The 27549-nt window shown below is 36.0% G+C and overlaps 1 protein-coding gene and 1 long non-coding RNA gene across 3 annotated transcripts; one reads left to right on the top strand and one right to left on the bottom strand.

Moving 5' to 3' along the window:
• Positions 1-3114: 3114 nt before the first annotated feature.
• On the top strand, positions 3115-6965 carry LOC132637883 (probable LRR receptor-like serine/threonine-protein kinase At3g47570). The gene is made up of 2 exons (XM_060354906.1): positions 3115-5914; positions 6363-6965. The coding sequence occupies exons 1-2, from the start codon at positions 3196-3198 to the stop codon at positions 6746-6748; spliced, it is 3105 nt and encodes a 1034-aa protein (XP_060210889.1). The 5' UTR covers positions 3115-3195; the 3' UTR covers positions 6749-6965.
• A 754-nt stretch (positions 6966-7719) lies between these two features.
• On the bottom strand, positions 7720-12701 carry LOC132602832 (uncharacterized). 2 transcript variants are annotated; one of them, XR_009567892.1, is made up of 4 exons: positions 12280-12701; positions 11350-11518; positions 8676-8741; positions 7720-7993 (listed from the first exon to the last, which is right to left on the bottom strand). It is a non-coding gene; the product is annotated as an uncharacterized LOC132602832 (long non-coding RNA). The 2 variants fall into 2 exon arrangements; XR_009567882.1 differs by having other exon boundaries at positions 7721-7993; positions 11408-11518; positions 12280-12677.
• Positions 12702-27549: the final 14848 nt, after the last annotated feature.

Genomic DNA, 27549 nt, shown 5'->3' with positions numbered 1-27549 from the left:
ACCCTCAACCGATGACATAAAAGGCCAAAAAATTAATCAAAGGGTAGTTAATCAAATTCACAACCTTTAGTTTACAAAATTGTATATCAACATATTCTGAAACAGGGGATGATCGGCTTTATGCAAAATAGGGGAAGTCAATAGGTCATCTATATATTAATATACAAGATAGAAAAAAAGATATTCATATTCTGCATAAAGAAAATTAGAGACTATCACAACGTGTGAAGCATTAATTATCTATACAGTGATTGAATTTACCAAAAATAATGCATCGTACGTCGTGAGTGAGTAGTAATTTTGAAATAAATGTCTGAAAATAAAAACAACAGTAGCATAGTAGCATATTGCATTCATCAACCATGATTTTCCAGGAAGATATTTAACTGTATCCTCAGGTTATTGGGAATTTCCTTTACAATCAAAATTGTCATTAGATATATTCAACAGGTAACAAAATGGCACCACAATTATGACACTATAACCACAAAGCAGAAATAGCTAATTTTTTAGATCAGAAAACTGTCCTGTTATGAATAAAACCCAAAATGCACAAGAAATTAAATTTTGCATACAGTGGTAATGTACCTGACAAGATAAAATGCAAACCTTTTCTTATCGCTTGGCAAAGCCGTAATAATAAGCGTTACTCTTTGATCACAAAGACAAAGGAAGCCAAATCGTTAGCCACCATTGAGCAGATACCATTTTGTCGCAGACATTAAAAAAAACTTACTTTGGTCAGCATACATTTTTCATCCATATGTGTAAGTCAAATTCAAAGTAAATACATACAAATATGAATCTTTATTAGAAGTAACATGTAAGCCATTATAGACAGTGGCGGAGCCAGAAATTTTATTAAGGGGGGTCAATTTTTTTTTTTTTTTTTTTTTTAAAAGGCCGATGACTGAAGTAAAAAAAAATAAGCATGTCGCCAACTGGGATTGAACACGCAAACTTGTTAGCATGAACCTTTAACACCCCTCAACCACTCGGCTAAGCCCTCAACTTATTACAAGAGGTGTCAATAGTAATACATATATGTATAAAATTAGAATTTCACATACCTATACAACGTAATGTTTCGGCGAAGGGGTGTCGCTTGACACCCCTCGGGACCAGGTAGCTCCGCCCCTGATTATAGATCACTAAGACATATGTAACATAGTTATTCCCAATGAATAGATACATGAATAATTAAGAAGACTTCGTAGATGTTACCATATGGTTTGTTAGGCAGAAAGCACCTTTCACTTTTCTAAGTAAAATTACTACTCTTCTAGTGAACATTTATTTCACTGCCAAAAACAAATAATATTGCAATAATAACTTTCACAGTGAAAGAGAAATTTGACACATCTTTCATGATAAAGGACTTCTCGCGTATTAGTGAACTAATTATGAATAGTGAAAAAATATTTCATACCTTGAATGTGACGAATGAAGAATTACGTACCCATACAAACTTTCGCACGAAACAACTTCGTGAATAATATTCTTACCTTTAATCGTTGAGCCTCGTGCTGATAACGTGCTGTAAAATTAAGCTAAAAGAGTAATAATAGTAAAGGATGAAAATAATATAAATAGAGAGAGACAAGAGAGGAGAGATTTCTTATTCATCCAAATGTATTCAAGTGTGTATTCATGTCACATCACATACCTCTACTTATACTATTACATAGAGCTAGAGTTACAAAGGATGTCTTAAAGATGACATTAACCAATTGACATCATGGGATAGTTATGGGGGAGATCATGAATGTGTGGGAGTAATAACCACATAATGGTGAGGAAGTAGTGGATGATTAACTATACATCATGGAGAAGAGTAGTGGAAGTTAATTCTTTAGGAGTTGGACATCCACCATGTTATTATAATATTTCATAATAGAATATACATAGTAGTACTTTTTTTAACAGACATGAATATTAGAATATCAACTTTGCAAGTGTCACACGTTACATGATAAAGGAAAACAATTACTCCATCCGTTCCAATTTATGTAATATTTTTTGTTTTTCGAGAGTTAATTTGACTAAACTTTGAAGTTAAATTGAATTAGATTAATTCAATATTTTAACATAAAAGTTTATATATTTGAAAAATTATACGAAAAGTACTATAAGTTGCAGATTTTCATATATCATTTTGGTTAAACAATACATCTTAAAATGTTGATCAAAATTTATCCCATATAAATCTCGAGAAGCGAAAAGTAGAGATACATATTAATAGTATTCCTTTGCTCTTTGGCTCCTACATAAAAAGTGTCCCTGCTCTAATTTCCACGAAGTTTACATTTTTGGACCACAAATTCTGTAAACTCTTAAAAGTCATGGAGAAGAATAAAGCGCACTGATTAAGACTGACCAATTTCGTCGACATCTCTGAATAAGTTCACACGACATGTTGCTATTTACTACCATATGTGACCAAACGTCAGACGTCCCACATCTCACCTAACTAACCATTCACCTACTCAATTAGTCTTCTCCATCGAAATACTTTACATTTTCCCTTTAACGCATGCTTCAGAGAATTTTAAATTGTTTATATCAGAATAACAGAAATTGTATTAAAAAAGCAAAAACTACGAGACAAAAGAAAATCATTTTAAAATAACCGGTAAAAATATACAGCCAAATACCATTCGGCCATCTAATTTACAAAATATAATATGTCAGCGTATAGGTAGTGCATACGTATACATATAATATACACAACATGTACGGTCGAAGTGTATAGATATAGTGTATACTTCGACCATGTTTGGTAAACTAGTTGGCCTAAGGGCAATTACGTAAGTTTCCCCTAATTTTATTCTCAATATTATATCTTAAAAAAAATGAACGACAATAGTATGCAGTAGAGAATTTATAGGACAGTCTGGCAGAGGTTAGAGAAAGCACAAACTTAATTCCAATAATTTGCCAGCAAGTCAAGCGCAAGTTTTTGCCTAAATTTACGTCTCATCAGTCCAATTTGTGGTACCTATAGTACTAGGAGAATCTTCCACGTGAACCTTTATGTCGCTTTCTGTATTTTGTAGTCTCCCAAAATATACCCAAATTGTCAATGTCATGAAATATCATGCAAACAATTAATTGGGATAAGTTAAAAGAGTAGGAGACCAGTACCTTTTGCTATCAACTTTGCTCTTGGTTTCTTCCTTTCCATAAACATCTAAAATGATTCTCCCAAGTCATACAGAGAATTTTCAGTTCAGTTATTCTCACTTCTATACAATGAAGTATACTGTTGTGGTATCTTTACTGACCTTTTCTTTGCTACCCTATGCTCTCTGCTCAAGGGCCAATGAAACAGACAGAATGTCGCTGCTCGAAATCAAGAGTATGATCATTGATGATCCCTTGAGGATCATGGATTCCTGGAATGAAACCATCCATTTCTGTAACTGGCTTGGTGTCTCGTGTGGTCGTCGTCACCGAAGAGTCACAGTTTTAGATCTTAATTCTCTGAAATTGAGGGGTTCTTTGTCACCAAGCATTGGCAATTTGAGCTATCTTCATGTCATTAAGCTCCAAAACAACAGCTTTTCTGGTGAAATCCCATCAGAACTTGGCTTCTTACATAGGTTACAGATTTTACGCCTTGACAATAACTCATTTCCCGGTCATATTCCATCAAACATTTCTGGTTGCATCAACCTTTTTTCTGTTGCTCTTTCATATAATACGATGGTAGGCGAAATTCCAGCAGAATTAGGCACATTGTTGAAACTCCAAGAACTTTTTCTTGTTTCTAACTACTTTACAGGAGGTATTCCGACTTCTCTTGGTAATCTTTCTTTACTTGATACTTTTTTGGCAAGCAAGAATAAATTGGTCGGAAAAATATCTGATGAATTATGCCAATTGCCAAACTTAAAGTACTTTGTAGTGAATGAGAACAATTTGAGTGGAACCCTGCCTCCTTGTCTTTTCAATCAATCTTCTATGGTGGCCATTGATGTTGGAACAAATCATATAGAAGGGAATTTGCCTCCATTGCTTGGTATTACTCTTCCTAATTTGCAGTTCCTTAGCATTCATAGAAACAGTGTAACTGGAAATATTCCAGTAACGCTATCAAATGCCACAAATCTTCAGTTTCTTATTGCTGGTAGAAATGGACTCACAGGAAAAGTACCGCCCCTTGGAAATTTGTTGAACATGCGGAGATTTTTAGTTGCTTTCAATCATCTAGGGAAGGGGGAGAATGATGACCTTAGCTTTATCACCACATTGGTGAATGCCACCAGCTTGGAGCTTTTGGAGCTCAATACAAATAATTTTGGTGGAGCCTTACCTGCATCTGTTAGTAATCTTTCGTCTGAGCTTATAGAGTTTTCGCTAACTAACAATCATATTTCTGGAGAAATCCCAAGAGGGATATCCAATCTCAAGAAGCTAGTGGCTTTCTTTGTGGCATACAACAGATTTCATGGTGAAATTCCTTCTGAAATCGGGGATATGACATATTTGCAGGAGTTGGCTTTACTTGGAAATCAGTTCTCTGGCCAAATTCCAATCTCATTTGGAAATTTAGCTTCTCTAACCAGACTCAGTTTGAGAGAAAATAATCTCCAGGGGAGAATTCCTTCCAGTTTAGGCAAATGCCACAATTTGGAACTGTTGGATCTTGGTTCAAATAACCTTAGTGGTGTCATACCGTCAGAAATTCTTGAACTCTCATCCTTGTCAGAGGGCGTGGACCTTTCTCAGAACAGGTTAACTAGTTTCCTTCCGATGGAAATTGGGAAGTTGATAAATCTAGGCTACTTAAACCTGTCTGATAACAGGTTGCAGGGACAAATTCCTACCACTCTAGGTACTTGTGTGAAACTTGAAGCACTAGACTTAAACAACAACAACTTTATGGGTAGTATTCCTTCAACCATGAGTAATTTGCGAGGCCTGGAAATTTTAGACCTTTCTCACAACAATCTGTCAGGTGGAATCCCAGGATTCTTGAAGGACTTCAAGTTTCTGCAGATTTTAAATCTGTCTAGCAATAATTTGGAAGGTGCAGTCCCCACAAGAGGCATCTTTAGTAATGCTACTGCTGCACCCATCTTTGGAAATAAAAAGCTCTGTGGGGGTACACTAGAGTTGGACCTTCCGGCTTGCAATGCAGAAGTAAAAAAAGAAAGGAAATCAGGTTTTCCGTTGAAAATAGTAATTCCTGTAGTTTGTGGGCTTATAGGATTGACATTCATAGTTTGTTTTCTTTGCCTAAGACGGTTAAGTGGATCGAGAAAAGCACCACTTACAGATATACCTGAAAACTCGACCTTAAGAGTATCTTATCAGTGTCTCCTTAGGGGAACTGATAGATTCTCTGCATCAAATTTGCTTGGCATGGGTGCTTTTGGGTCAGTATATAAAGGAATTTCTGAAGACGATGGTACAGTTTTTGCTATTAAGGTACTGGACCTTTCACACCCTGCAGCTTCCCGGAGTTTTTTAGCTGAATGTGAGGTTCTAAAGAACATCAGACATCGTAATCTTGTAAAGGTGCTAAGTGCATGTTCAAGTATCGATCATGAAGGTAATGAATTCAAAGCCATAGTTTATGAGTACATGGATAAGGGAAGCCTGCATGACTGGTTGCATTTCACTCCTCGGGAGAACACTGAATCACTGGAGCACAGGAAGCTTGGGTTTCTTCAAAGATTAAACATTGCCATTGATGTCGCCTGTGCTCTGGACTATCTGCATAATGATTGCCAACCTCCAATAATTCACCGTGATCTGAAGCCAAGCAATATTTTCCTTGACGAAAGCATGACTGGACATGTTGGTGATTTTGGTTTGGCAAGATTTGTTCCACCAGCAATTCCAAACTCATCAGCAAATTCAAAAAGCTCTACAGGAGTAGGGGGAACTATTGGTTATACACCTCCAGGTAATACAGCCTTGACAATTCCATGTTTTTCCTTTCCTCTACTCTCACCCTCATTTATTACACTAACTTACTTAACTTTAGGCACAAGTGTCGAAACAGGAGATCTTCTCGAACCTAGTATGCAGTACAAGCATGGACATTCAAGTTTAATTGGTTTTGTTGTTTAGCTGCAGATGCATCCAAGTTCTTGACTTAGCTTTTACTTCCCAAATTTTCTTAAGTAAAATGTTGTCCAAAAATCGTATGACTGAAGAACATATAGGAACCAAAAGAGTTTAATAATAGTCATCATGTACTTGACCTTTGTCTTCAGGACTGGCTAATTTTTTAACTCTGCCAACCCTTCTCTGCATTAGCTGTAAATCAAGTTTTTTGCTGTATATATTTGTATTCTTCTATCTATCTCTAATTCTGTAATACTTTTTGTTGACATGTAAATAAATCACAGAATTGGGCATGGGAAGTGGCCCCTCTATCTATGGAGATGTATACAGCTTTGGCATACTGCTCTTGGAAATGTTTATTGGGAGGAGACCAACTGATGAAATGTTCAACGACAGTTTAAACCTTCATAACTATGCCAAGGCTGCTTTACCAGACAGAGTGATACATATTACAGATCCCATTCTTATCCGGGAAAGAGATGAACTTGGGACCAAATACAAGCTCAATAACAACAGAAGCAGTACCGGTGACAAATTTCTGTCATTCTTAGTTTCGGTGATTCAAATTGGAGTTTCCTGCTCAGTAGAATCTCCAAACGAAAGAAAACGGATCAGTGATGTCGTTCGAGAACTCAATTCATTGAGGAAGTTATTCTTGGAGCAAGCATAACGGAAAGATAAGGTTATAAGCTCCCACCTGCATTGCCAGGTATAGTGTTAGTCCTCCTCATGTTTAGTGACATGAGGTAATCTGCACAGCGAATCAAATTCATGAGTTTTAGGTTTCATTCTGCTCTTTTAATTTGTAGTTATAAAGCAGGACATTCCTAATGAAAGATGCAAAATATATAACTAGAGATAGCTCTTTGTACGTTTCGTAGTTGAAATGCCTTACTGATTATCTTGAGATATCTATAGATGCTAGACTAATAGATCATTGAATAGCCATGAAATTCTGAATAACACAATTGATCTCAAGCTGCCACCTGCCAGTCCAAACATCATATTTGATGTTCTTGAGAGCTAGCACTACTAAAAATTCCTGATTTACCTATGGAATTTACCGAGGGACATCCATCGATAACCAGGATTTATCGAGGGACGCCATCGGTACTAGGCTTGTAGGTAATTTGACCCTTGGTAAATAATACCGAGGGACACTATCGGCAAATACCGATGGAGACCCTCACACATCCCTCGGTACTTCCCTTCCCTCATATTCATGCAAAATTAAATATACCAAGGGACGCCCCTCGGTACTTAAAAAATATATATAATATTGATATATATTTACCGAGGGACATCCATCGATATATTAATGTTAATTAAATTAAAAAATTTAAATACACCGAGGGACAACCCTCGATCAATATAAATATTTAACAATTATATTTTTCATTTACTGAGGAATGTCCATCGGTAAGGTAAATTCAAAGTACTTGGATATTTGAAAATTAATGAGGGATGTCCCTTGGTAACCTGAAAATCTGAGATTTGCAGTTACACTTGTTACCGAGGGACTCTATCGGTAAGTCCCTCAGTATTTCTGGTATTATTTTGGCAAGCAATACCTATTTTTTACCGCACCACCTGCTATATAAAAGATTTCAATAGAAACAGAAAAAAAGCCAATAATAGCCATCAAAACAATAATAAAAATACTCTAAAATGATTCAAGCATTAAAATTAAGCCAACAAACATCGTAATTATCCAACCAACTTCGACGTTATGCAAAATATATCAAAAGCATCCCACTAGACTTCAAACGATCCAAAATAACAGAAGTTTGAAAAAAATAACAATTGACACCTAATACTCCATTTCTGCCTCTCGATGCTGTCTATTCTCCTGATCCTCATCGTCTCCATGCTTCTGGTCACCTCACCTCTACATCCTCTCCAGATTATATCGATTCTACACGAAAAGTAAACTTTAGAATATAAACAAACGGTATAAAAGAAATTCTGAAAAGGGAAAAAAACAATACAAGATAACTTCATTTTACTTGAGTAGCTTTTTAGTAAGCTGCCCAGCCGATGTTCGGATGGGCAGAATCTCCAAGGTTTCAGAATATTTGAATCTTAAACCAAGGTGTCATGCAAGATAAATCTTGTTTTCACTTGTCAACATATATTTTCAAAGCAGATTTATGTCAATGTGAATAAGACTAATATAAGTATGAAATGTCCAAGCTTCAAAGGTATTAACCTGCAATCTCTTTCTATCTTGCCACACATATTTGCAGAGTCAATAGAAAAGGCCCTTATACATCTCAGGTGAAAATAGTAAGTCTATGAGTATTTCGTGGTATAAGCATGTTATTAGGTAGGTATAAGAAGTGAATGTCTTGAAATACACAGTTTTGCATCTGTTTTCAATTTGATAGTGCAAAAAGAAACTGAGAAGTGATAATCAGAAAATGTATGCCATTGCAGTTTTACATTTGATTTCAATTTGAGAAAGTAGGTAAGACTAAGTGACAGTTAACAAATACATTTGTCCTTCAGCAAACATTAATAGACAAGGTTCACTTTTATGGATCAGGGAGGTAAGAAATGATAGCCAAAATCATCGATAAATGGCAGAAAAGTATTACCAAAAATCAAGCATTGCTCTAGTTTGCCTCAACACCAAGACGAGGAGATAATCTAGGAAGTACCTCCTGCACAATACATTCAATGACGACAATTAATATTTCAACATTTCCTAATTTGCTATAAACATCGTTATATAAATGAAAGAATAACTGCACGAAATAAACCACAAGTTCAGAGGGCAGAGGATGTATAGCCTATGGCAGCTTCTATTCTTTAGAAGAGCTTACAGTTCATACAAGGCTTGTCATAACGTGTCCATTTTCAAGTTTTCCCATAGTCTTTTTCTTTTCCTATTCCCTCGCCTTACTAGACACAAATAGTCTTGTCTATTGGAACCAAATAAGCAAAAGCCAAATCACCGGTTTGATAAAATTCTAGCATGCCTTAACAATCAGAAGAGAAATATATGGCTAACGATGCGTGATGCATCAATCAACAAATATTTCAGGTTTTACAGCTGCATAATAAATTCAACAATTCTGACATAAGAAACAAATCCTTGCTCTTAAGCTTACTTCTTCAATTGAATTCCTTAAAAACAATTTCTAATAAGAAACCTTCGTCAACCCTATTTATTACTCCCTCCGATTCAAAATAAGCATCCACTTAACCTTTAGCACACCCCTTAAGAAAATACTAACTCCGAAAAGAATAGATTGTTTTGACTAAACTACCCTTAATTGAAATTTGCATTTTACTATTAACTTGACACATTGGGATATAGTCACTTAACACTTAAATAAGTGCAACTCTGGAAAAATAAAGTTAATTCTTTCTTGATTATGCAAATGGACACTTATTTTGGACCAAAATAAGAAGGCAAAGTGGACACTTATCATGAGCCGGAGGGAGCATAAACCAAAAAGTTCCAGAAAATCACTAACATCGTTATATGGATTAGATAGTGGTAGAAATGACAAGTTAATGGTTAACTAAGGTGCTGGGATAACTAAGTTTACAAAAATATGCTACTGCTTAAGCTTTTTGGTTGGGAAAGAGAGCTTTCCCCTTGAATAGTATCCTAATTACAGCTACACCCAAATCTCTCATAACACTGAAAAAGATGAATAGTATCCTAATTACAGCTACACTCAAATATCTCATAACACTAAAAAGCATGAAACTTTTTCTTATCCTTTAATATACCATAGCTTTTAGATCAATACATATCCGTTTAGTCAACACAGGATACCATCATAGATTAGCCATGATTAACAGAATGGTAGAGAAACCAACAATTATGATTATGAGGCTAAAGGAAGACGTTTCTAGCAACTAGATATATATATGTCAATACTCAATGGTCATTATATAAGAGAATTAATCCACTAATGTTGCCGGGGTGCGTGAATCATCCTACCATTTTGGTCCAATTCATTCAATGCTAGAGGTTTTGTAATAAATTAGAAATTGTCTTAATCTTATACTTATACCTATACTAACTTACAAGTCTCTAATCAGACTAAAAAGACTCCTGACAAGCACTGGATTTCATGCAATTGTAACAACAAATCTAAGCGTCAACGTTCACCAGTTAGCATTATCAAATATTTGCCTGGATTCCAATAGATTTAAATCTCTTAAGACAACTTTTATCCATGTGATCTAAATAGGTGCTTCCTTTCAAGATTGTTAGCCTTGGTGAAAAACACGTCCAGCTTTGTCGTGTAGTGTAACACTTATCCAGTAGGCTCAGTTTTTGGCAGAGATATGCAAACAATTTCGCTTTCCGTGATTCATGTCAGCTGCTCTATTGTTAGTATATTTTATAGTAACTTATTAGCTTTTTTACTTCTTAATCTGACACATCTGCTTATAATGTTATTTTTGATAAGATTTTAATTTATTTAATGTTTATGTATTAAATATGTGCTTCCTTTCAATAAGTGTGCAATTCGCTTCTCGCTTAAAGCCCTGATGCCCTTGTCTCCTTTTTTCTATTTTCACTCTAACAAGCACTGGTGGAGAGTTTTATTTATGTTCCCCATTAATTCTCTGATATTGACAGAGACTATGCTTCTCAAGCAAGTTAAAAAATTGCAGAACCAAAGTCTCCCCAGAGACGGGCACCTGAAATTCTGAATAACTTCCAAGTTCATGGCATCTCCCACTCTTCCATCACAACACACTCCTTTCCCTCCTCTGATATATGACCAAACTTCACAACTTCATGCAAGTTGCAACAAGACCACCAGATTTAGCACTGATGTGGCATTAATGGATTAATGCCAAACAAACAGAGGATTGGATACAATGCCGCAGATGTTATACTATATGAAGCAACCTAAATCGGTTGGTGAATAACATCCAACTCTAACCTATGTAGATCTCCAAACCCTCTAAGTTTGATCTATGCCTGCGACTCTATGATGATTGAAGGTGCTAAAAGTAGACAAGGTAGACTTAAGATCATATGCGGATCTTAAAATACCTACAATATGTTGGAATCAATGCAGATTAACCTGTAATCTCTTGCTATCTTGCCACATATATTTGCAAAGTCAGTAGAAAAGGCCTGTATACATCTCAGGCGAAAAAAGTAAGTCAATGAGTATTTCGTGGTATAAGCATGCTGTTAGGTAAGTATAAGAAGTGAGCGTCTTGAAATACACAGTTTTGCATCTGTTTTCAATTTGATAGAGCAAAATATAGAAGTAGAGTCTTAACTCTTACCAGGAACCATAAAATAATATTACTGGCCAAATATATTCCAAGTAAGTTTAGAGCATACATAGGTATCCTCTGCCCATGGCGAGACCCAAACTTCTTTTCCGTCTTCGATTTTCGTATGGGTCTTCTTCCATACCTTATGACGGGTGGGTGGTCTACCAAGAGAAACTTCCTGCAAATGAAATAAACAAAGTTAATGTTGTTTAAGTCATTATTTGTATTTGCTAGCATCTAAATGCTGAAATACATACCAATTTTCCAACGACAAGAACTCTAACGGAAAGATGCTGAAAATTAAGCAACCACAATTTGCAAATTACGCAACTACAATTTGCAACAAAATTTATAGTTCATGGGTTAATTAATAACATAGTCACATAGCTTAAATATTATGTTGACTATGTTTAGTTGTAAAGTGAATTCCTAAAATTTCAGAAACTTAGAAGGATCTCCATAATTTGCAACCAATTTTTCATAATCCAAATGAGGGGGAAAAGTGACATAGTCGTGAATAGACAAAATATTGGAAATATTAATTTCCTCAAACAAAGATAAGTCCCAAAAAAATGAAAATTTTAGACACAGACAACAAGAAATTTCGATTATATACATTCAGTATAACAAAAAATGCCCTAAAGAACAAAACAGTTTGCATTTCAAACCCAGAAAAAAATCAGAAAAAGAACTATGCGATTGGAAACCTTAATCTCCCAAACAAAAAATAAATCACAAAAAGATGCAAACTTAAGACACAACATCTGAAATTTCACGTATTTACATTAATAAGAAAAATGCCCTAAAAACACGAGAATTAGATATTCAAAATAAAAAGGCAGAAAAGGATTATCTAACACAGTTAAGATCAAATAAATTTCAATTTCGAACAAAGTAGATAGAATTTCAGGGTATATTTCGCTATTAGGAAAATTATACGTGGTGTGGATTGATAGAAAGGGGTTTGGGGGAAGATCTCAAAGAAAAGCTTCTAGATACCAATTGAATATGTTACAACTTCAATCTTAGCTTCCCTCTGTTCGTAGTCTTGTCTTTTTTCAGTTCTTTTCGTGAAAATGGAATGGATCAGTGAAGAAGAGTGGAAAGGTTTTTGCGGAAAAAGAAGTGGAAAAGATTCCCTCTTTCTTTTTGCTGAAATTTTTGGCGTTTTGATTTTCCCGCTTTTGTTCTTTTCCCTTTTAAGTTTTCTCTCTGTTTTTTTTTTTTTGGCTCTAAGTATATAGCATTAAAAAAATCTCTTATAATCTTGGAGATAATAAGTAAATATTTTTTTAAAATTTAGATAATAACTGTAAAATTATGTAGAAAAGTTACGAAAAACTCACTTTAAATATTTATAATTTAAATCAGAACTGCTTTAGATGGAACAACCAGTTGAATAAAAATTTAACTTAACAAAATATATTTTATACTCCCTCCGGATCAAAAAAAGAGTCCACTTATCCATTTGCATACCTCTTAAGAAAACACTAACTCCTAGACAAAAATAGGTAATTTGACTAAATTACCGCTAATTAAATAAGCATTGAATTTGATCATACAACACTTAATAGGGGCAAATATAGAAAAACATGGTTAGTTTTTTTTTTATTTGATAAGTGGACTTTTTTTTTTTTATGCGGATGGAGTATTTGTTAAGACAAAATTGAGATTCTTTTAATAAAAGATGAATTTATCCTAAAAGAGTGAAAAATAATAATTATTATTTTGAAAATGTCAAATCAAGTTCTCTCCAAACACAAAAAGAATCACTAAGGTCTCATTTGTTTTTATTAAAATTAAGACGTCAGAATCTGAATGAACGTCTGAATATTAAGATTTGCATTAAGAATTATATGTCTAAATCTAAATACACATATGAATACTAAGATGTTGTATTAAGGTCTCAATACCACATTATTAAGAGTTAAGACTTAAGACTGTTTGTTTTCCGACATCTGAATGTGTAAAGTATTCTTTATTTTTAAAAATTAGTATGAAATTTAATACAATACAAAGTTAATCTAATACGACAACAACAACAACAACAACAACAACAACCCAGTGAAATCCCACATCGTGGGGTCTGGGGAGGGTAGAGTGTACGCAGACCTTACTCCTACCAAGGTAGGACGGCTGTTTCCGAAAGACCCTCGGCTCCAGAAAAGCATAAAAGCATAAAAAAAAGTCAGATAAGGCTAAGAAATTCAAAGTGACATGGAAAAGAAATAATATAAAATAAAATAATGCAATCGACACAGATACCACAGGATAATCAAAGCACGGGAAATAACAACAAAGTTAATCTAATATGTTATTAAAAGAAAATTAAAAATATTATATGAAGGTTGGTGGTAGCGATGACTAGTTGTGGTGTTGTGGGTGTCAATTGAAGATGGTGTCGGCTAATGGTGGTATTGTGGGTAGTAGCTAGTGGTAATGAATGTCGATAGTAGAAGTTGATGGTAATGATTGGTGGTGGTGATTGATAGTGATAGCTAATAGTGTTGGTAAATAATGACGGTAATTGACGATATACAGTGGTGAATGGTGACAGTGATTGACAATATATAGTGGTGACTGATGGTGGTGATTGTAGGTAGTCATGAACGATGCTTATTGTAGAAACGGTGGTTAGTGGTGGTGATTGTAAATAGTGACTAGTGACAACGTACGTTGATTGTAGTAATTGACAATGGCAGTGGTTGTGAGTAGAGATAGTTAATAATGGTGGGCGATGATGATAATTTATAATGATGGGGGATGCCGTAGCGGTAGCGATGATTAAAGGGAGGAAGGGTTGAGCTGCCATCTTTATATAATTTTTTTTAATTGACATGTTAATGATTTAAGACTGTTGCAGATCTTTAATAATCATTCAGACTCATTAAGTGGTTGTAACATGATAGAATATCACAAATACAATTTCAATTACTGTAAATATTGACGTAAGGCTAATCAATCAATAATATTTCTTAAAAGATACTAATGATTGACTGTTACATCAATTTATAAGTTACAATAATATTACTTAAGAATACCACTAATATACTTCTACCTTTTCCCAGAAAACGTTTTCACTTTATTTGAAAATCAACGTTTGGCCATGAAAATTCCAAGTTGCATTTGGAATTTGAAAAACACCTAGAAACATGTTTTTCACTTTTTCCACTTTCAATACATTCAAACAACCAAATATTCTTTGCAAAACTCTAACCAAACACAACTCTATCTTTAACTCCAACTTCAAAATTTCAAATAATGTGAAAAATATTTGGTTTTCATGGCCAAATGCCAACTTAGTACAATAAATAAGTGGTACTACTAATTTTTCTTACGGTAAGTCTAGAACGGTGATGTAACTGAAAAAGGGAAAAATAAACCTTTAAACAATTACCGAGGGACTTATCAATTGACACCTCGCTATTATTTGTTTAAAAAATATAAAATATTTATTTATTAAATACTCAATTTTACATAATTAAATATACTGAGAGACATCCCTCGGTACTTTAAAACAGAAAACTCAAAATAATTATATCTATTTTATCGAGAGACTCCCTCGGTATATTTTATTTAATTTCATTTACTTTCTATTAATATACTGATGGTGTCCCTCGGTACAGGAAAAAAAGAAATTCAGAATATTTGTATTTATATTACCGAGGGTCTCTCTCAGAAATTTTAATTGTTTTTTATTATGTACCGAGAGAGTCCCTCGGTATAGTCAAATAAATGTTGATTGTAAAAAATTCATATAATTTACCGAGGGACATCCCTCGGTATTTTTAAGAAATAATTAAAAATTAAAATATTTGACTTTTCCGAGGTACACCATGGCAAAGTCCCTCGGAATAGCTACATAGAATTTGTCCCTCGGTAAGCCCACGTAGGTAAATAGCTAGTTTTTAGTAGTGTATAGCTACCCCATGTAATATCAGTTCACCACCTAACGGAACTTTCTTATACGGATAAGACCTTTGTACGATGATATTTATTCTGGCATCAAATACCACCTTCAGTTGTTCTAGTTCTTAAAAGATTGCAGATTTCAAAATGCATGGTTATGTGCAAGGAGGTAAAATATATTCCCCATGTAATACTGAACATGATTTAACTAATTTTCCTTTCACTTTGTTCTTTTGGCCGGTGACAGATAACACCACCATTTGTCCTGGATGATCACAATTGGATTCATACCAAACACCACAAGCAACCTGAATAATCTTGCTTGAGTGATTTTTGTTTCCTTTTTCTTGGCTTCAGGGGGTTGGTGGGTGGAGCAGAAACAATATTCATAACAATACAAGTAAAACAAAATTGGATTGGTACGTCGAAGCTGAGGTCAGAGACCTATGGCAGAATAAATCCAAAGGTTTACACATCAATGGAGCCCTGACAATATAATATGTCATAGGAAGTTAAGATGCTATATTTGGTTTGCATTTCTCTATAGCTTTCATGGAAGGAAAAGTTAAACGGGTGCAAAGACAACAGAAAATAGAGAAGAACAAAGAGACAAAACCGAGCAGTTTACATGGAAAACTCCCTCGTTTTAAGACGGTGACAAAGAGAACAATTTCAAGAATTTAATCTCTCTGTCACACATGCACCAGTTACCTCGAGAGAAAGACCAAGGTAACCCCTTGTTATAGACACATTCTTGAGAATTTGATTATAAATCCTTTGTGGGCTCAACCAGTGAATCCTAGTTGGATTCAATTCAGGGAAGTTCCATTCTGCGGCCTTTAACTTCACATCATCCCAGGCCTGTTGATCTGGTCTTTCCACTACCATAATGTGCCGTAATAAACGTGCCATGTTCGAGGAGCACCACAAAAATGGGCAGAAGAAAAAGGCTGAGCAATAATTCAAACAAAAGTAGATAAAGAGAACCATTTCCATTGAAAATCAATACTATAAAGAAAGGGTGTTCTATAAAATTCTGGCGATTTCTGTATTTTTTTGCTTTGAGTTAAATTATTGCTAAATATAGAAAGATGTCATTATTGTTGCTAAATATAGAAAGATGTCATTCTTTTTGGGACTGACTAAAATGGAAAGAGTTTTATATAAATTGGGATGGAGGGAGTACAACATATTAGTAATTTTGAGACTTCCATTTTTGGGGAAATGTACAACCTCTGGTATCTGCAGAGTAGTTGACACTTGCCTTCAGAAAGCAACAATTGTGGCAGTTGTATTTTTCAACTCTATCTAAGACCCGTCTATATTTAGAATGACACCTTTCTATATTAAGCAACAATTTAACTCTATCTAAGACTTGACCAATTGCTACTTCCAATTCAAGTGCCACCTTTCTTAACACAACTCGGACATTCATTCCTTGGAAAACAACAATTGTGGCAGCTACATTTATTGAATTCTCACAATGTAAAAACTCTGAGAAAGTGGAAAAAATGCATGGCGTAATAAGTTTAGGTTTGATAAATTCAGGGCACTTTATCTCATGCTGAAGGCAGACTTCTAATATTAATAACCTTTGTTTTTTTGGGTGCAAATATTGATAACATTACTATGTAACAAATCCCCAACCCTATGTTCTCGAGAGATTTGGAATAATTTGGGGTTTCAACCATTAAATCATGGATTAAAGGTCGAGGTTAGCTTTAATTTACTTAGAATGGAGAGTTTATCTTAGAATAACATACCATAGTGTTGGATGAAAGTTGGGAGCCAAAATTTGTTCTCGTCGCGCCCTAGATGGACGAAGAAGTGATAAAATTTGCAAACTGGAATCTATTTATGGTCACATATGTTCACGCCATTTCAGTTAAAATACTTCCAACACATGATCATCATGTAAGAACATAATCTAATCCTTCCAACAACTCAAAACACGGATATATGGCACATAGGTTCAAAAAGTGCATGAAAGAAACGGGCGTTACATAAAGTTAGGAAAACTTAATGATACATTTACTATACTATTATCAGAACTTGTTTCTCGAAGGAAATACAAAAAATTGAACTGAAATATTCAAATAAATTCTAGGAAAATCGGTAGCAAATACATAGTAGACTTCCAAGTCTGATATATTATAGTATTCTCTCCATCTCAATTTAAGTGTCTTAGTTTTCTTTTTGACAGTGCAAACATTCTCCATGCAAGTGTAAAACTACAAGATTCAAAGAACATTTTAGTACATTACGCACATCTTTAATTTAGGATTACAAGATTCAAAAATCTCTTTTTATTCTTTAAATTTTATGCCCAGTAAAACTAAAACACTTAAATTAAGACGGAGGAAATATATAGTTCAATCTATTTTTTTTTCCTAGACCACACTTGTGGATTTACACTGGATATGTTGTTGTCATAGTATTTCAATGTATTTTTTGAAGGGTATAAATGTGGATGATCATTTCGATTTGGGGTTTAATATAAGGAGTTATACGAAACTAAGAGAAACCATATTCCATTAGGAAACGTGACTCTCACCGGTCACCACACAATTATAGCCAGGCAATAAGAAACTCAATTTCAAACTTCTCAGTATAAACGGTTCAATTCTCAAAACAGGATTCGAAAGAAAAACAGAAAACTCCTTCTGTTTCAAATTATCAGTGGGGTTTTTTTTTTTTTTTTTTACACGCCCTTAGAAGGTATTAATTAGGAGAGAGTATTTGTTTAAGTTATAGCCTCTCTCCATTAAATATTTACTTTATTTATGTGTCATCTCCGTTAATGATAGAATTCCACTACTTGTGTCTTGAACTTCTAAAACGACAAATAATTTGAGAAAACCTTTTTGAGTAACCACGACAGATAATTTGAGACGGAGGGAGTAATATATACTCCTAAACAAATAATGTATCAAGACCACAAAGGTATCTAAATAGTTATGATCTTTTCAGGTTGTTGAGTACACTCGTATAATTTTAGCCCTACAAAAAAGTATCCATGACAAGATATCATAAGAAGCATGGAGTGGTAAGAAATCTCTCAAAAGTTTCATTCTTAAATGGAGGGAGTACATAAAATGGACTTATAGTCGGCTATATTCACATAATCATGGAAAGGAGTGCAGGATGTAAATTGATTTGACATAACCATAGTCACCACCTCTTTCTTCTTCAATTTCTATTACAACAACCACCACACTGTATAATTTCGAGAGAGTTTCTCATTAACATGAGTTTGGATGTAAATTCAGTTTTTTTTTTTTAATCTTTTTGGGAATATTATTTTTCTTTTGTTTATTGAATATATTTATCCAAAAAAAAAGACATCTTTCTTATCCGGTAAATGCTTAGGGAGAAAGAGGATAGTGGCGGTCTTCATTTTTTCTCGTGAACATGATAGTAATGGTGGAAAGTTTGTTAAATGGAGAACAAAGAGAAAAAGAATAAATAAGAAGAAAGAAATAAAAAGATTTTTTTAAAAAAAATCTGTTTTTTTGGGCTCTTCACGTGCTAGTTTAGTGTTTTGGTGTGTAAATCACGCAAGTTGCCATGACATCGAAAAGTGTCTAAATGGCACATCCGGGCCCTAGCTCAGGTGTCTAAATGAAATAAGGTTTAGTTGAGGTATTCAAGTGAAAAATCTTGACGACCATAAGTGGTTGTCGAGGGGTTTGGTCATAAATTATAGTCTCATCTGCGACATCTAATGCTTCATTTTGGCTTAATAATAAATTATAGGCATAATACATAAACAGACCCTCAAACTTAGTCTCAGCTGACAAGTATGTCCTCCAACTTTGAGTGTGCACAAATAGACACCTCAACTTATATAAAATTGAACACGTAAACACAAATGCTGATGTGACACTGACGCCTCCATAGGATTCCCGAAGAAACCTAGTCAATATTTACCAATTCCACTCCAACATCATTTTATGTAGTCTTTAGTATTGATGATTTTTCTCATATATAAGACTCTATTTCAAAGTTCTCGTAGAACAGGAAAGTTCATGTGGGCTGACAGGCGTTCACATTTGAGGAGTTTGAAGACGTTGTGCATACATCCTACTATTTTCTTGTCATTTCAAGGTCACCTCAAAAAAAAAAAAAAAAAGGCGCATCAAACAGGAATTTGCTAAAAAAAAAAAAAAAAAAAAAACCCCAAAACCACCACTGAAAAAAAAAAAAAAAAAAACCCCGTACCATGTACCAATATGCTCTCTCTTCTCTCTAGGAACTAGTGAGAGAAAGCTTCTTCTTCACCATTAATGGTGTCTAACGCCACTGGACAGCCTCCCCTTGAGGTTGTCCAGCCTCTACAACCAACTACAATACCCAAACCTATTTCAAACAACTCAAATAATCAAAACCCAATTAATTTTAATGCTCCCACGTCACTGACAGGTGCAACACCATCACTACCAACGTGTTTTGCAACCCACAATACGAACACAATACCATCACTGGCAGGTGCAGCACCATCAACGAACACATTTGCTCCTATTGTACAAAAAAGTGTGACTTCACTGCCAACAGGTGCACCACCACCAAATTCAGCGAATTTCAATTCCCCAATTTCGTATATACCACTGCCAACAGGTGACCCATCAACAATTTCAACGAATTTCAATGTGCCAAGCTCATATACAGCAGCTCCACCACTTGATTAATCCAAATTATTGTTGCCTACTGCTCTAAATTCGAAATTGGGCATCAATGGAGGAATTTCGAAAGTGGGTATCAATGGAGAAATTCCGAACAGTGAAGAAATTGCACCAATTCCGTTGAAACCCATTGTTTATATACATGGGGAACCAACAATTCAATATTCCATGGAAGAAATTAATCATATGATTATTCAAGAGGAATTACAATATGCAGTTGTTGGTAAGTTTTCGTATGGAGTGCCCGATATGCAATTTTTACATACTTCGCTTGCTAGGCAGTGTGAATTGAAAACCGATGTTACTATTGGTTTTTTGTGTAATAGACACATTTTGATTAGATGCAAATTATTTGAAGATTATGTCACGCTCATGTCCAAACCTGCGTTTTGGCTTAAGGAATCTCAATGGACCCATCCGATGCGAACACTTAAATGGGATCCTTGGTTTGAATCGAACAAAGAAACGAGCATTGCAATTGCTTGGATTTCGTTCCCAACTCTAGCACCGAATTATTTTGGAAAATCCCAATTATTTTCAATGGCTTCAGCTGTAGGAAAACCACTCACTTTAGATTTGGCTACCAAAAATAAGACACGACCAAGTTGTGCTCGAGTCAAGGTGGAGGTTGACTTACTGAAGGAGCATCCTAAGAGAGTGGCTATCCAAGTTGTTAATAGTGCTACTGGAGAAGTTAAAACCAAGTGGGTGACGATACAATATGATTTCATGCCAAAGTATTGTAAAGAGTGTTGTCTACAAGGTCACGATGAAGAAACATGCTGGAAAATTCATCCAGACTTGCTTCCTGAAAAAGAAATGGTGGAAGAAGGTGAAGGTGAGCGGGAGGAGGAGGAATTGCAAGTGCATACTGCAAATGGCAAAGGTAAACAGTCGGCTGTGACAAATAAGGTACAGGACACAGGTACAAACAAAAATATTAGAAGGCAATCACAATTTAATCAATCAAATTATAGAAATAGGAACCACGTGATTAAGGTGTTGGAGAGTGGGAAAGTAGTTGGCAATGTTAAGGACTTACACAAATGGCAATATAACAAAGCTCAGAAACATGGGAATAATAATGGAAACAAGCAGTTGAAACTGGCCTTGCCAGCAGTTGAAGAAAATGATCCAAAGAAGGTGCAAAAACAGCTTGGTACAGGTGTTCAAGTTACCAATAAATGTAATGCTTTAGATGGGGTTGAAGAGGAACAAGAGGAAAGAGTTGTTGATGCCAACAAGCAGCTGATGGTGGCAGCAGTTAAGGGGAATACAACTCTTAAGGCTGCAGTTATTGATCCAGTCGTGAAAGCTGCAGTGATTCCAAATGTAAGGAATAGCCTTGTGAAGCAGGTCAATACAGTGATGCCTTTTGATGTGGTGGTTGAGAAGCCTCTTAATGTTGATGCACCTGTTTATACACCAGAAAAAAAGACACCAAATCAAACTAAGCAATGGGTTCAAACTGTTTTTCATAAATCTGCAGAACTGGTAGTTACTATGAATAAAGAATCTTCTGATATTCCATCAACTACTTCTGCTCATGGTGAGGATAGAATGCTTTGGAGTGAACAGATTGAAGAAAATAATGAAGAAAAGGAAATACAAGACGACAGTACATTTAGTGAGCCAAAATCTGATTCACCAAGGTCATCACAACAGATTCTTGCAATGTTTGACAAAGTAATAGAGGAAGAGGAAGTGGATATTTCAAATGCAGCAGATAACACTCAGGCTGTTTCTAAACATGCTATCAAGAGGCATAATACTAATGATAAGGAGGACAAGATACATTTTTTAGATAGTATGCAGGAGGATGGCTTTAATCTTGATGAACCTCAAGATAAGACCCCAGCTGTAGAATCTGGTATGCAACCTCATGATGGTGCTAAATCAATTATGCATGCTGTTGCTTCAGGCAATAATAAGCACCATTCTACTCCAAAGTCTTCTGGTACAGGGCATGCAAATAATATGGATAGCAAAAAGGATAATTCTGGGGTAAACAAAACTTAGATAGTACAGCAGAATTCTAAAACAAATGCAAGTAGAAACAAGGCTGAAATGCAAAAAGGTTCTGGTAATGCTGCAGATTTGCAGGTAGCAATTCCAGATTGGGAAGAGGCTAAAATAGATATGGATGAGGAATCAACTGCTCAGAATTTTTTAAATGCTGCAAGAGAGAGTGGTATTTCCCCTAGACAGATAGCAAAAGGGCCTGTGAAAGCAAAGAAGAAAAATGCAAAGGATAATGCTCCCCATATTTCAGGGGTGACAACAAGGAGAACAAATTCTAAATCTCATATGTAGTGATGAATGCACTAATATGGAATATTAGATCAGTGAATACAAAAAAAGCTTTTAAAAGGCTTTTAACAATGCATACAAAACACAAATTCTTTCTTGTAGGTTTGATGGAACCATTTCAACAAGCCTATAAGATGGAAAGTTACAGAAGAAGGTTGGGGCTAGAGAAGGCTATTTGCAATGTGTCTGGCAAAATTTGGGCCTTTGTTGATGAAGACTATGAAGTAACAGTCTTGATGGACACAGTCCAGCAGCTTACACTGAAATTATTCAACTAGGATGTAGATTTGGAATTGGTTGTCACCTTAGTTTATGCTAAGTGTGATAGGATAGAAAGAATTGAACTATGGGATTCTCTGTATAATCTTGCTTCTGATATGACAACTCCATGGTTAGTAGGGGGTGACTTTAATGTCATCACTGATGAAGAGGAGAAGTATGGGGGTTTACCTGTGTCTCTGAATGAAGTTGAAGATTTTAGGCACTGTATTCAATCTTGTAATCTAACTGATTTGGGATATAAGGGAAGTGTTTTTACCTGGTGGAATGGAAGAGGGGAAGATGATTGTGTATTCAAGAGGCTCGATAGGTGTTTGGGTAACTTTGAGTTACAACAGTTGTTTCCAGGTTTGGAAATTAATCATTTGATCAAGTGTGGCTCAGGTCACTCTCCTTTGCTGCTGGAATGCAAACAAGAGGTCCAGCAATTCAAGAAACATTTCAAATTCTTAAATTTCTGGACTAAGCATGATACTTTTATTGATTTTGTGAAAGAAAATTGGGAGACGGATGTGGTTGCTAATTCTTTCAGGACCTTTAATGTGAAGCTGAAAAAAATGAAACAGGTTTTATCCCAATGGAGCAGATCCACTTATGGTGATATTTTTCAGCAGATCACTAACCTTGAGGAAGTGATTAAATCCCATGAAACACTCTTTGAATCAAATCCATCTTATGCTAACAAGGAGAAACTCATGAAAGTGCAAGCAGAATTTACTAGAGTATTGCATTTGGAGGAGGAATTTTGGAAGCAAAAAGCTGGAATGTCTTGGTTTCAAGATGGTGACAAGAATTTCAAATTCTTCCATGCTTATGTGAAGGGAAGAAGAAAAATGCTACAATTGAAACGAATACAGAACTCGCAGGGGCAATGGCTTGATAACGAGGAAGATATTGCAGAGGAGGCGGTTGAGTTTTTTCAGGCACAATTTCATGAAACTGCGGTTCCTACACAGTTTGATATCCTAAAACATGTCCCTTCCATGATTAGTAACGAGCAGAATGAAGAACTCGTTGCGGCTCCTACGAAAGAAGAGGTGAAGCTGGCGGTTTTTGGTTTAAATAGTTCAAGTGCAGGTGGTCCTGATGGTTTTACGGGCTTGTTCTTCCAAACATGCTGGGATATTGTTGGGGATGATATTTTCAACATGGTTTGGGACTTCTTCAGTGGTTTTGAACTGCCTAGATACATTACTCATACTAATCTTGTGTTGTTGCCAAAAAACAAAGATGTCCACACTTTTAGCGACATGAGGCCTATTAGTCTGAGTAACTTTGTGAACAAGGTGTTTTCCAGAGTGGTACATGAGAGAATGGTCCATTTGTTGCCGGATTTGATATCACAGAATCAAGCAGGATTTGTGAGGGGTAGAAGCATTGTGGAGAATATTTTATTGACCCAGGAAATAATCACTGATATCAGACTCAGAACCAATAAAGGCAAGAAGAATGCCAATGATATTGTTCCTAATGTCGTAATGAAATTGGACATGTCGAAGGCCTAGGATAGGTTGTCATGGACTTTTCTTACAAATGTTCTGAGGAAAATGGGATTTTGTGAGCACTTTATAAGCCTGATTTATGAAATTGTTGGAAATAACTGGTATTCGATACTCATCAATGGCCAACCTTATGGTTTCTTTCACTCTACCAGGGGTGTTAAGCAAGGGGATCCTTTGTCGCCTACTTTATTCATATTAGCTGCCGAAGTATTATCAAGGGGTTTGAATGCTCTGCATAGCAATTTGTGGTTTACTGGATTTGGTTTGCCGAAGTGGAGTCCAAAAATTAATCACCTTGCGTATGCAGATGATACCATCATTTTCTCATCAGCCTGTGAGATATCCCTGGGTTTGATCATGAATGTTTTGACTGAATATGAACAAGCTTCTGGTCAATTGATAAACAAAAATAAAAGTTCGGTACATTTGCATGATAGGGTGGATGAGGAGGAATTTTGAAAGGTAGAAAGAGTTACTGGCATTGCAAGGAAAGAGTTTCCATTGATGTATCTGGGTTGCCCTATCTATTATGCAAGAAGTAAGATGTCATTTTATTCAGAGCTCATTACGAAGGTGAGAAACAGGCTGCAGGGATGGAAAGGGAAGCTGCTATCATTTGGCGGAAGGGCCATTTTATTGAAACATGTGTTGCAGGATATGCCAATGCACTTGATATCTGTTGTAGATCCACCTTCCTTTGTGATAGAGAAGCTGCATAAAATATTTTCTCAGTTTTATTGGAGCAACACTATTGGTGAATGGAATAGACATTGGGCAGGATGGGATACCGTCTGCTTGCCTTGCGATGAAGGGGGTTTGGGCTTCAGATCGCTTAGTGACATGTCTATGGCATTGTTTGCTAAGTTATGGTGGAATTTTAGAACCAAACCATCTTTGTGGAGTTCTTTCATGAGCAACAAATATCTGAAAAAGAGCAATCCTATTTTGGTGCCATGGAAAGAAGGTTCACATATATGGAGGAAAATGCTTCAAGCAAGAGATTTGATTGATCATCAGATATGGTGGCAACTTAGAATGGGGTCTTCTCTGTTCTGGTTTGATAATTGGACTGGTTTAGGACCACTTTATTTCCCTACACCTGCTGATTTTCACTGCAATGAGGATATTAATAATGTTTCTGATGTGGTAACAGAAGGTAGGTGGCATGAGTTGGCAATCAGAAATAATTTGCATGAAGAACTTGCTGAATACATATTAAACGATGTTCAACCACCTGCCAGAGGGGATGAATTAGATAAGCCTTGGTGGATGCTTGAAACTAAAGGTGATTTCACCGTCAAATCTGCATGGGAGTATATAAGAAGCAAGGGTGAAAAAAGGGATGTTTACAAGAAGATATGGGTGAAAGGGTTGCCTTTTAAAATAGCATTCCTGATGTGGAGGGTGTGGCATTTCAAAGTGCCATTGGATGATGTGATCCGGAGTTGGGGATATCACATGCCATCTATGTGTTCGTGTTGCACGACACCTAAGGAAGAAACTGTTCCTCACATATTCTTAAGATGTGAAATTGCTCAGAGGACGTGGTCATATTTTTGTGCTGCTGCTGGTATTAATATTTCAGGAATGCATTTGCATTAAGTTATAGTGAAATGGTGGACTACTGATGTGTTACCTAGAATGAAACCTATATTCTATGCTATTCCTTCTATTATTGTGTGGGAACTGTGGAAGAAGAGGAACGGGGATAAGCATAGGAATAAAGTTTCTTTTAGCAGAGTCATACATCAAGCTTCAACTAACATTCAACATCTGGTAAGGTTGAGGAAACCAGGTATCAGAATTATTCCTCATAGATGGCTTGACATTCTGAAAATTCTGGAACAATTTGTCCCTAAATTACAAGTGACAAAGGTTTGGTGGTATTTGCCTCCTGAAGGGTGGTGGAAATGTAATACAGATGGTGCTACGAGGGGAAATCCTGGCAGGAGTTCCTTTGCATTCTGTGTGAGGAATCATACCGGTGATTTGGTATTTGCTAGAGCTAAGGAAATGGAGGATGCAACAAATACTGAATCTGAAGCCATGGCATTACTGGAAGCTGCTAAATTCTGTTTATCGCAACATGTTTACTCATTCATTATGGAGACTGACTCTCTTTTAATGAAGAACATATTGGATAGGCAGTGGAAGCCTCCTTGGAATATAGCATTGGTTGTTGAAGAACTGCTAGAAATTATAGACAATGCTAATGTACAGGTTCTGCATATTATGAGAGAGGGTACCCAATTAGCTGATCACTTGGCTAATGTTGCACTTGACCATGGAGAGGTTGTTGTGCATTCTTTTACAGAACTTGATTCAAAGGGTAGGAGGATTCTTAATAGTGACAAGTTACAATGTCCCTACTTGAGAATCAGGACTCAGAGGAGATACTGATGGATGCTCATAATTTGATGTGGAAGAAGGTGTATTATCATACTTAAAGCCCTTAGAGAGGAGAGTATGATGATTTGTTTGTTTGCTGGTTTCAGGTTAAGTATCACTGATTCTGGCACTGGAAATGAAATGGAAGCAGTTAAAAAAAAACAAATCAGCTGCAGTTAAAAAAAAAAACCCAAAAAAAAAAAACCCAAAAAAAAAAAAAAAAGTCTTCTCCGAGAAAGCGTAGGAACTCCACTTCCCTTTTATTTCTTCTTTTGTAGTATCTTTTTCCTAACTTGTCCTTGGGTCTTTGTTTAGCTCGGTTTACCAAACATTTAAGCTAACTCTTCTACGATTATTAACAATTAGTAGCTAAGTACAAAATAAAAAAAAATTGTAAATCTGGATATCAATTAGTGAATAACAATTTTTTAATTAGCGCTCATGACAAAATATTCGGAATATACATCTAGTTTTTTTTTTTTTTTTTTTTTTTTAATAGAGACATGAATACTAACCCCCTGTTTGGATGGTGGTTTCCCGTGGTTCGTTGATGTATGGTTTTCTAGGAAACCATGTTTGTTTCCATTGTTCTTAAAATTATGTGGCATGGTGTTATAAACCCGTGGTTCATTCCATGGTTATACAACCATGAAAAGTCCCAATTTTTGAAACCACGGATTTGGTAATTTTTCCGTGGTTATGTATTTCATTTCTCCATTATACCCTCCACCTTCCACCATCCACCATCCACCCCACCCACCCCCACCCTACCACTCACCCCCACCCCACCCCTACCCCACGCTACCACTCACCCCCACCCACCCCAACCCCACCCTCGCCCTACCACCCACCCCACCCCCACCCCCAACTACCCCACTCCTCTGCCACCCACCCCCACCGCCCCAACCACCACCCACTACCCCTCACCACCGCCCAACCCCAACCCACAACAACTCACCCCCACCCTCATCCCACACTACCCACGCCTCCACCACCCCTACGCACTACCCCTCACCACCACCCAACCCCACCCCCACAACCACTCACCCCCACGCTACTACCCACTACCCCCACTCTCATCTCACAATCACCCACCTCACACCACCCACCCCTCCCCCACCCACTACCTACTTATTTTT

The sequence above is a fragment of the Lycium barbarum genome, chromosome 1 (genome assembly GCF_019175385.1).
Source record: "Lycium barbarum isolate Lr01 chromosome 1, ASM1917538v2, whole genome shotgun sequence".
Lineage (NCBI taxonomy): Eukaryota > Viridiplantae > Streptophyta > Magnoliopsida > Solanales > Solanaceae > Lycium > Lycium barbarum.
The sequence above is the reverse complement of the archived record's forward strand: the minus strand, read 5'-3'. Positions and strand labels throughout refer to the sequence as shown.

What these genes read in the sequence shown, in the direction of transcription:
- LOC132637883 (XM_060354906.1), top strand. Translation starts at nt 3,196, where the DNA reads ATGATTCTCCCAAGTCATACAGAGAATTTTCAGTTCAGTTATTCTCAC. An exon ending in TATTGGTTATACACCTCCAG is followed by an intron (nt 5,915 to 6,362) that starts GTAATACAGCCT and finishes AATAAATCACAG; the next exon opens with AATTGGGCATGGGAAGTGGC.